The sequence below is a fragment of the Apium graveolens genome, chromosome 4, assembly GCF_009905375.1.
Source record: "Apium graveolens cultivar Ventura chromosome 4, ASM990537v1, whole genome shotgun sequence".
Classification (NCBI taxonomy): Eukaryota; Viridiplantae; Streptophyta; class Magnoliopsida; order Apiales; family Apiaceae; genus Apium; species Apium graveolens.
This window is the reverse complement of record NC_133650.1, coordinates 44079327-44090244: the sequence shown is the minus strand read 5'-3', so window position 1 is coordinate 44090244 and position 10918 is coordinate 44079327. Positions and strand designations below refer to the sequence as shown.

Below are 10918 nucleotides of genomic sequence, written 5' to 3'. Positions count from 1 at the left end.
GTGGAACTACTTATCTCTCTTTTATTACCTGCTGATGCCAAAAAGGGGGAGAAGGTAATTAAGTCCAAATGCAAAACCAACAAGACACTGCAAGGAAAGGATGATGGAAAAGATGACCAAGGAAACTCTGGAATGGGTAGTGGTCATAGTCAAGGTAGAAGGTTTACATCAAGACAAGCTAGTCACAGAACAAGTTCTGATACTGGGAAAAGAATAAGTTCTGCTGCTGGTAAAAGGATAAGTTCTGATGAACTTCTAGATCTTGATGAGGAAATGTCAAGACAGTTATTTCTTCAAGAAAATCCAGGGATGGACTTGGAAAGTTTAAAGGAAGAAGAAGCCAGACTTAAATCAGAGAAAGTCACATCTAAATCTGAAGCTTCTGGTAAAAAGTTACTTCCAAAACCTAAAGGCATTGTGATCAAAGAAAGGATACATACGGAAGAAACTTTGGCTAGATCACAACCACAGATAGATCCAAGATCCAAGGGTAAAGAAAAGGTTGGTGAACCTATCAAGCCTTATGTACCTCCTGAGGAAGAAGAAATTACTGATGGAAAAGATGATCTTGCTCTGACTTCAAGAAAAGTTCTTAAAACAACCTCTGACATGGCTCAAGTTGTTCAGAGTCAAGAAATTGTAAGTTCTGATATTCAGAAGAAGCAAGTAACCTCTGACAGTGCTCAAGTTAACTTGATATCAGAAAATAGATCTAAAACACTCCTACCAGGATTCAATAAAGCAAAACAGACTCAATCTTTGAAGACTACTCCAAGTGGTTTTGAAGCAAGAGTAGTTACTGGAAAGGAAGCTAGAGATAAAACTGGATTGGGAAGTGCTGATGAAAGAAGAGTACACAACACTACCGATGATCCAACTTCCTTGAGTGAACCAGGTATTGGAGCAACTCCTGAGAGATTGAATCAACTGGAATCTATACAGATGGTTTACCATACCTACTTGAAAGAATACATCATGTTGTATTTCATGACAGATGGTAGGGTTTATCATATAAGACAAAATGCCATTCCTTTGAAGAATTTTGAAGAATTGGAGCATGTACTTTTCTTACTTCAAGTGGATGACAGAATAACAGAGACTGCTGCAAACTATTTAAAAGAACAAATTCAGAGACAGAAAAGGCTTTATTCTGTTAAGTCTGACAGCAGATATGTTCCAAAGTACAGAGATCACAATGGTGATATTGTTGATATGAAGCCTAATACTGCACAGATCAGAACGTATCTTGGTATTAAGGGACTTGAATTCAATCTTGAATCTGACAAAGCTTATGTTATAAGACTAGATCAAGAGTTAAGGAAAGCAAAGATTAATGATCTCAGAGCTGCAATTTTTCAAACTGGTGAAGATACTGCAGAGCTTAAAGGTGTTAAAAGGAGAATGATTAATGAACTAAGATATGCTGAGAAATGTTTGTTGAAGAACTATCTCCAAACAACTCCTGACATCAGAGAGATCAGAAGATGATGAAGCCAAGTCGAAGATCTACAACTGCTTAAATTCTGATATTTATACAGATTGAAGTTGTTATCAGAAGTTGAAATTGGTAAAACTTTAAGGACTGTAAGTTGTAGTTATCTAGTCTATTTCTCATGCATTTGTACTTAATGTTTTTGACATCATCAAATATCTGTTTAACTTGTATATTTTGTTAATTTACAAGTTGGGGGAGATTGTTAGATATATTTGATAATGTCATGGCTAATATATTTTATGTTTAGCTTTCAAATCTTATGTGAACAGGATAAATCAGTACTTAACTGTTGATCAGTACTTATACTGAAAGTTAGGACTTAAGGATATCAGTACTTGTATTATCAGGAGATAATCATCAGAAGATAGATATCAGAACTCAAGTGTTGGAGGAAAATCAGATAAGGACAGTAGCTGATTAAAGGAAAGAAGATCGAGATAAACATAAGAAGAGATATGCATGAAGAAGGAATTCCGTGAAGAATGGAATACTTGGAATAGAAGATATCTGATTGATATATTTTAGGAAGCAGAATTATATTCCATATCAATTAGCGATTATCTTGTAACTGTGTAGTATATAAACACAGGCATAGGGTTTACACTATAAGTGTTATCATTATCGAAGTTATTATTCTATATAACCCTAGCAGCTCTCGTGATATTTGTTCATCACTGAGAGGTAACAGTTCCATACTGTAACAGAGTTTATTGTTTCAATAAAGTTTGTTTTCTGTTACTTAAGTTCTTTAAGTTCGATTTGAGTGTACTATACACTGTATTCACCCCCTCTACAGTGTGTGTGTGACCTAACAATTTTTACAGACTTAAGTGATACAATACAAAATGCAAACTTAGATTACAATACAACTTACTTAGGGTTGTCAATTTGACTTACTCTTATTATTGTACAGGCATGTCTTGCACTACAGACGGCCATCACCCCGATTGGGCAGTGTTTCGCATCTCCATCAAAACATCAACGGAATAGGGTAATTTGTAATTCCGGTAAAGTGGAGCAAAGAGTTTTATCAAAAATCTAAGCGGAGTTCACTAAAGGGTAAAATGGCTATTTGATCACTGTAGTCAGCAGTAACTTACAACTGAGTCACCAAGTTAAAAAAGCTTTCAGTCAAATAATGAAGTATTTTAAAACTTACAAATTCATCTTTGTCGTCACTTCTGTTAAAAGCCCTAATGAAAAAATGACGTGGTATACTCTTAAGTTCATCTCAATTTTCAATTAGATAATTAACTTTATCTCAATTTTCTATTAGGTTATCAACTAAATTTGATCTTAAAATATATTAAATTTAAAATTGAACATACTCATTTATTTCATTTAATTAGAAAATATATCACAATTTTTAGTTTAATTAATTTTTCTCAGAATAATGGAACTACACTTTAATTAAATTTAAATTTGCATAACCATTTAATTTATATGTTAATTTTTTTTAATTTTTTCCTGAATGTTACACTTTAATTAAATTTAAATTCGTACGTACAATTTTAATCCATATACTTATAATCGACACAAGTGAACAAATATTTAAATATCACGTTTTTTCCAATAATTTCGTTTCTCCCATTAACAATGTTTATGTTTTCTGTGTGATTAAAATATTATTAAATTTATAATTGATAAAATATTAAATAAGATTGATCGGTATGACAAAAGAACGACCAATAGAAGATAGTATGCTAATAAATTTATAAAGCGAAAAAATATTTAAAATATCTTTTTTCTCAATTTAATTTTTCTGATAGTAATAATAGATACCAATAATTTTGAAAAATATTTTTTTTGAACGATTACAATTTAAAAAGTCATATCAGTTTTTTTAAAAAATTATTTCATTTGTTATATTTTCAATATCCAATTTTTTCCCGGTAAGTGACAGTAATTACAATTTTATGATACAATTGAGATATTTTTTAATTTGATAACTTACTCGCAATTACTAGTGATTATAGTAACAAAATAGCCATTTTACCCGTACACTATTACTAATGTGGTAAACGAAATCCTGTATCCTACTAGCCCATTGTTAAAAGTTAAAACACCGCTGAAAGAGCTGTTGCATATTACTCTCTCTCTCTCTCCGCACCCATATATGTATCTATCTATCTATCTCCGACCAAATATTCAGGTGACCGGAGTCGTCAGATCCGGGAACTCATTAACAGATCTCCCAATACTACCCCCATCTCATCAAAATTCTCATTCTTCAAAATATCAAACACTTTGCTGCATTTCTTTGTCTTCTTTATTAGTTTTATCAAGATTTTCCATTTTTGAGTTTCTAATAGATTTTATTCATCTGGGCTCTAATATTTTTTGTTAATGTGTGACAAAGCTACATTCTTTTTGCTGTTTTCGTAACATTACACAATTCTTTGTTTGCAAAAATTGGATCTTAAAGATTGGGATAATCGAACTAAATTAAATTCTTCACATTTTTTCTGGGATTTTGGTTTGGTGAGCTAGTGATTCTTTAATTCAAGTGGGTAGTTGATTTGGGAATGTTCTTATTTTTATGGATGTATGGTAATGGGAGTGATTATATATAGGCATATATGTTATTATGTGTAGGATAGTGGTTAGAGATATAATAAAAATGGGGATGAAAACATTTGGAGGGGAGAGTAAGAGAGGGTTTGACAAGTTGAAAAGTTCAATGGTTTCGAGGTCTCGAATGAAGCTTTGGATCATTAGAGGAACTACTTTAATCTTGTTGTGGACTTGTTTGGTTCAATTGTCAGCTTTAGGTGAAATGTGGGGACCTAGGGTTTTAAAAGGTTGGCCTTCTTGTTTTTCTCATGATTCTGCTGTAATGGATGTTAAGATCACACCGCCTCTTCCAGCTAGAGTTCTTCCTCCAAAGAGTGAGTTTTGGACCTTTTTAGCATACCATTTTATGTACATTATAGGTTGGCTTTCCTTGTTGTTGTAGTATTGATCTTGTTATTACTTATATCTGTAAGTTTATGGGTTTTATATTTATTTGAGGAAGCTAGGACCAATTGCCTGATCATTTGCTAGGAAATATGCCTTTTCTCTATATATTTATGTCTGAGCTGAGAATACCATCCATTTCTTGAAATATAGGAAAGAGTGTCACTTTTCAGTTGTTATAAATATATGCATTTTATCCATATATTGTGAGTCGTTAGCTATATTATACGTCTTTTGAATATTAAGTTGTCCCACCTTGAACTTGACCTACCATTATGGAATATTGATGCATTAGCTTCTGTTGCTTCCTTCTGACTATTGATGAATTATGGCAATTTCTACTTTACATGTTGGAAATTGATACATTTTCACATGCAATTATTCCGATTCGGTGTTATCATTGTTCAGGGGTGTATAAAAATAATGGCTATCTGATGGTTTCATGCAATGGAGGGCTTAACCAAATGCGAGCAGCAGTGAGTGAATCAAGCATGCCCATGTATGATGTACTTTTTCTTTATATCAGAAATCTGAATTCTTAATTCAATGTTTACAATGCAGATATGCGACATGGTTGCTATAGCAAGATATTTAAATGTTACACTTATTATTCCTGAGTTGGATAAAACTTCTTTCTGGGCTGATCCAAGGTTTGGCAATTTATATTTCCCTTGTACATCTGAATCCACAGACCAATTCTTCCAGTCAAAAGTAAATGATGTACACAGTTTCTGGTTGTAATTCGATATCCATAGGCTTATTACTTTTTCCATATGGCAGTGAGTTTCAAGACATTTTCGATGTAGACCATTTCATTTCATCATTGAGGGATGAGGTTCGGATACTGAAGGAGCTGCCTCCCAGAATCAAGAGGAGAATGGAGCTAGGATTGTTTTACTCGATGGCTCCTGTCAGTTGGTCTGACATCTCTTACTATCATTATCAAGTATGTAGTCCAACTTTTCATTTATTTTCCTGTGGCTGTCTTCTTTAATTTATCTTAGGACATTTTTGTTGACATTAGTAGGACTTGTTTCTGTTCAATGCAGATTCTTCCTCTGATACAGAAATACAAAATAGTGCATTTGAATAGGACTGATGCCCGTCTTGCCAACAATGGTCAGCCCCTAGAGATGCAAAAGCTCCGATGCCGAGTAAACTTCAGTGCTCTGAGATTTACTTCCCAGATAGAAGAGTTGGGCAGGAGAGTAATCAACCTTTTAAGACAGAATGGTCCTTTCTTAGTACTTCATCTCAGATACGAAATGGACATGTTAGCATTTTCAGGTTGCAGCCAGGGATGCAGCAATGATGAGGTGGACGAGTTAACTCGAATGAGGTGCATTTAAATGTTCATCATTTACAATAAATACGTCAAGTACAATAAATACGAAAGAGTCTTAATTTGAATCCTTTTTAATACCTTAAGAACCAAATCTTAACAGATATGCCTACCCATGGTGGAAAGAAAAAATCATAAATTCCGACTTGAAAAGAAAGGATGGTCTATGTCCATTAACCCCCGAGGAAACTGCTCTGACACTAAAGGCACTGGACATTGATCGTGATATTCAAATTTACATTGCCGCTGGAGAAATATATGGTGGAGAAAAACGAATGGCTAGTCTTGCTGCTGCTTATCCAAAAGTGGTCAGTAGAAATATTTTAAATAAACTTTCCAAGTTGGCTAAAGGGATTTTCGTTGTGATGGTCACTGACGTGTGTGTCATATAACAGGTCCGGAAGGAGACTCTTCTGGGCTCGTCAGACCTGGGATATTTTCAGAACCACTCATCTCAGATGGCAGCACTGGATTATCTCGTTTCTTTGGAGAGCGACCTTTTTGTTCCAACATATGATGGAAACATGGCCAAAGTTGTGGCAGGCCACCGCAGGTACACAGTCCTTTTTTGCTATCCAGGCTTTTTACAATTTATTATATTTTGTGTACATTTATCCTTTCATTTGGTGAACCTTGTAGCTCGAAGCAAAAATAAGTAGTATAATTAGCTCCCTTATTAGACAAAAATTGGCACTATGAACCGAGGAGTGTATATCTCTGTGATTAGGTAGTGTTCCTAATTCTATTTGCGGTTATGATCTTTAGTAATATGGCTGGTTAGTTTTGATCAGTTAAGAGAGATGTTGACTCCCATTGCCCTCCCCCCCTCCTCCAGATTCCTTGGTTTCAAGAAGACAATATTGTTGGAAAGAAAACTATTGGTTGATTTAATAGATCAATACAACCATGGATCCTTAAATTGGGAAGAATTCTCTGGTGCTGTTAAGGAAGCCCACACTGATCGCATGGGGAACCCCACTAGAAGATTGATGATTCCTGACAGACCTAAAGAGGAAGATTATTTCTATGCCAACCCCGAAGAATGCTTGCACTTATCAGAAACATCAGAAGAAAGATTAAATGTTGTATGAATGCCTCTTGGCACCTCGCGTTGAATAGTGAACTACAGCATCAATCTGTCGCTTTCAGGGATTACTCTGCCATTATCGCCGAAGGAAAATCTTGTTTGAGGCAGCAACTAAAAGAAGATTGCAAGAAATGAGGGTTTGTCCCTTGAAGGGGAATGTCGGCAACCATTTGGATTTATATGTAACATCTTGATTGTATTAGTATCTAATAATTTTATTAATGTATAGAAATATCCAGCCATTACAGGAAAATATCGAACTCAACCAATGTTCATGAACAAAAATGGATGCATATGTCAAACCATGTTTATTTTGGCCTGCGGTTCATGTACACAGGTTTGAATATGTATACATCAATATAATTTATTATCACACTGCAGATGGTTCTGTGCTGATCAGGGTGGGAGATTTTTATCTTTGAAGGCAGCTCCCATGTTTGTTCAGATTAAAATACTTTTTTTTACTACAGTTTCTGCCCTAAGTTGGAAAGGAGTAATAAATATATAAAAGCAGAAAGAGCATTTTTTTTAACATTTGATTTGGCTATAAAATATCCTTGCCTCCCATATGGTTGCTGTAAATATGATCCCATAATTATTTTGATTATCTACGATACAAACTATATTGATAACTCACTAAGAACACACACATGCATACCATTCATAGTATGCATATCAAAAGCAGTCAAACGGTGTCATGTGTGCTTGAAGTGCTTTAGACTCCATATTTGTTGATCCCAAAAGAAGATTCGACAGAATAATATGGAGTGGCACCTTGTAATTATAATCCCTGTATTGTTTGGTTGTAAGATCCAACACCATTAGTAAGTTTCGAGACCGCAAAAACTGTTCAAAATAGCTACTACTCCTTTTTTAGTGACACCGGAAGCCTTGGGGTCATTCTTGGAGTTCTGGCTAATCAATCAATCATCAATCAATATTGTCGATCTAACTATATTACACTCCCTCCATCTCATACTACAGCACCACCACTTCCGACTTAAAAAGACCATAAAAGGTCTTATATTTTTTTGCAGACTGATTGGGTAAAATTAATAATGATCATATTTTATTACTTAAGTGATGAAACGCGAAAGTGGAGACCCCTACTTTCTGAACTTCATTTGTCCTCCTCTTCACTGCTTTTCTTTCTTTTCAAATTCTAGTACATGTATATTTAATTATATTTTTAAATTTATCCTATTATATTAATGTTTTAATAGATTTTTTTTTTATTTATCTGTTTAAGCTATAAACAATTATTTATTTATTTACATATTTATTTATTTATTTCAGTTAATAAGTATGACCCAAAAACCTCATCGACATTTCAACTAGCCCAAAATACTATTATGCAAACTATTATTATAATATTTATTATAATATGTTTGTATAATATACTATTATATAAAATACTATTTTTAGTAATTTGTATTTCAATATTTATGTCTTAAATTTTATCTTTCTGAAATTTTTATTCATGTATTTAATTGTTAAATTAAAATTTTGACTTTTTTAAAATAATTATAACGTATAAGTTATGATTTACCAAACACTTTAATAACTTTTAAGTAACTCATATGAAAAAATTATTCAAACGCATAACTAACTTATAAGTTACGATATTTATATCATTTATATGAAACTTTCAACTTTAATTCATAAGTTACGTTTTTTAAAAAATCTCAAACGGGTCCTATATGTACTAGTTTATGATCAACTTTATTATATTTTGACTTCAAATTACACTTAATCTATAATTAAATAAGATTTAAATTTGTATCATTATAATATATATGTAATCCTCTCCTAAATGTATTTTTTAATTTTTTAAGATTAAACATAAATTTACCTTTATTATCGGTTAAAATAAAGTCAATTTGACTATATAATAGTCAAAACATGATAATATGAGGTGGAAAGAGTAATATACATATTATATATACTAGCCTAAAACCCCTATGATTATTTTAAATAATTGTCATTTTATTATTTGTATTTTGATATTTTATTAATTATATTTGTTAAAAAAGTAAGTATATCTGAATAAGTATAACCAGATATATCTTTTATTATATTCTAATAACTATTTATAATAATTAGATTTTAAAATAAATAAGTTTATAGATTGACACGGTAATTAGATAGGAGTTGACGTCACCGACAACAATAATAACAAACATAATGTAATTCAAATCATTAATAATATATAACCACGACCCCTTTACCAATTATAACACCCTCCAAATCCGGGGTATAGATTTGGGGCATTATTAATAACCACTACCAACTAAACCTGCACAAGCGGAATATAAATATAATAATTACCTCGAACTACTACTACTCTGGATCTTTTAAGGTTAAGAGTTGAAAACAAGAACGACACACTAACTTTATTACAAACCCAAATAAAAGCAATATGTCTCAAGAACTCTCTTTGTTACAAAACTTTATTCTATCTACATTCTCACCACACAACTTTTATTCAAACTATAATACTACTTATCCTGTTACACCTGATCTGGTAGCTCAAAGCTCTTTTTGGGGATAGGGATAGGGATAAACACTCTTGGTATAAGAGGGTCCCGCTGCTTGCTCGCTTCTTGACTACGCGGGTCCTTATGGGTTTCATTCTCTACCTTAACTGTAAAACAATAGGAATAACAATAAAAGGGGATGAGCCAAAATTGCTCAACAAGCCTGCAACAATATATATAGTATAAAGAGAGAAGAATAGATGAACCAATAATCGGTTGCTTTGAACAACCATCTGAATCTGTATAGGATAATAATTTGCCAACACTGGCGAGTGTCAAATGAACAAGACTGGAAACAAGAACCAACATATGCACTATAACCTGCTGATCAGTCAGGATACAGTGCGGATCTATACCCAACTGCAAAGATCCAACCAACATAAGGAGTACTCAGGCAACTATGGCCTATTAATTAAAGGTTTGGGTAAAACCCAACCCATATCGTAACCATCCAGTCCAAGGTTTAGCATCCGGAACAATCAGAATGCTTTTGATGTATCTCAACATCAGGATATATCCGAGTATATGTAACAAGGGTAAAAGTATAGGAATATGAATAAAGGATTCAATAAATTGGGAGAAATCAAGAATCGAAATGAAATATAAACAAGATTCAATAATTGTGTAACAGTGTATATGTAACGCCCTCCAGACCCGGGGTATAAGTCTGGGGGTTACTAGCTAATCACCAAACCTGTACAATCTGATTAACAATTAATAAAGAAATGAAACTAAACCCCTTTAACACTAACCATGATCTTTTTAGGTTGAATTATGAAAACAAGAACCACTAACTACTTTATTACAAACCAAATTTAAATTCTCACAAACTCTCTTTATTACAACCCATTGTCTACTTCATTTTAAACTAAGTTCAACTTTTATTCAAACACACACACTATCTATCAACACTCCACCTGTTCGGGCAACTCAAAGCTTTCTTCCTGGATTGGGATCAACACCTTGGGTATGAGAGGATCCTGAGCCTTGACCCGCTTCTTTACCACTCGAGTCCTGATGGGTTTCATATTCCTTCTTAACTGAAAACAATAAGGTGAATAACAGCAAAAAGGGGTGAGCCAAAAATTGCTCAACAAGTCCACAAAATATAAACAGTGTTAAAGCATTTTAAATGAATCTGTAATTCCGGGTATATCTGCAAAGATATAACTCCCACAGGAATAGAAAGAAGGTCATTACTGGCGAGTACAAATGAACTAAACTCGACACAAGTTCGCATCTATATTCTGCTGATAAGTCAGAATATAATGCAGATCTATATCTCAATATATAGATCCAGTCGGGTACCCAGGCACTACGGCCCATGTCGAGGCACCAGTCATATCCCGGTCCTCCTCAGGATTAAGACACACTCAATCCCAAAATATCATTATCCAGTTCATCGCTTAGCAACCGGAACAATCGATATGCTTTGATATATTCTAAACACCAAAATATATCAATCTCAATGTATCACCAATGAAATATGAACAAAGGAA

At 33.4% G+C, this 10918-nt stretch overlaps 1 protein-coding gene across 3 annotated transcripts; it reads left to right on the top strand.

The window, feature by feature from the left end:
• The first annotated feature begins 3536 nt into the window (after positions 1–3536).
• LOC141717957 (rhamnogalacturonan I rhamnosyltransferase 1-like) lies at positions 3537–7255 on the top strand. Of its 3 annotated transcripts, XR_012573862.1 has the most exons (9): positions 3537–4383; positions 4862–4929; positions 5015–5103; positions 5234–5399; positions 5503–5792; positions 5899–6103; positions 6191–6348; positions 6435–6522; positions 6631–6768. XR_012573862.1 is itself a non-coding variant. In XM_074520261.1 (8 exons), the coding sequence occupies exons 1-8, from the start codon at positions 4083–4085 to the stop codon at positions 6588–6590; spliced, it is 1281 nt and encodes a 426-aa protein (XP_074376362.1). In that variant the 5' UTR covers positions 3537–4082; the 3' UTR covers positions 6591–6711. The 3 variants fall into 3 exon arrangements, 2 of the variants coding, with proteins under 2 accessions (XP_074376362.1, XP_074376361.1); XM_074520261.1 differs by lacking the exon at positions 6435–6522 and having other exon boundaries at positions 6587–6711; XM_074520260.1 differs by lacking the exon at positions 6435–6522 and having other exon boundaries at positions 3538–4383; positions 6631–7255.
• Positions 7256–10918: the final 3663 nt, after the last annotated feature.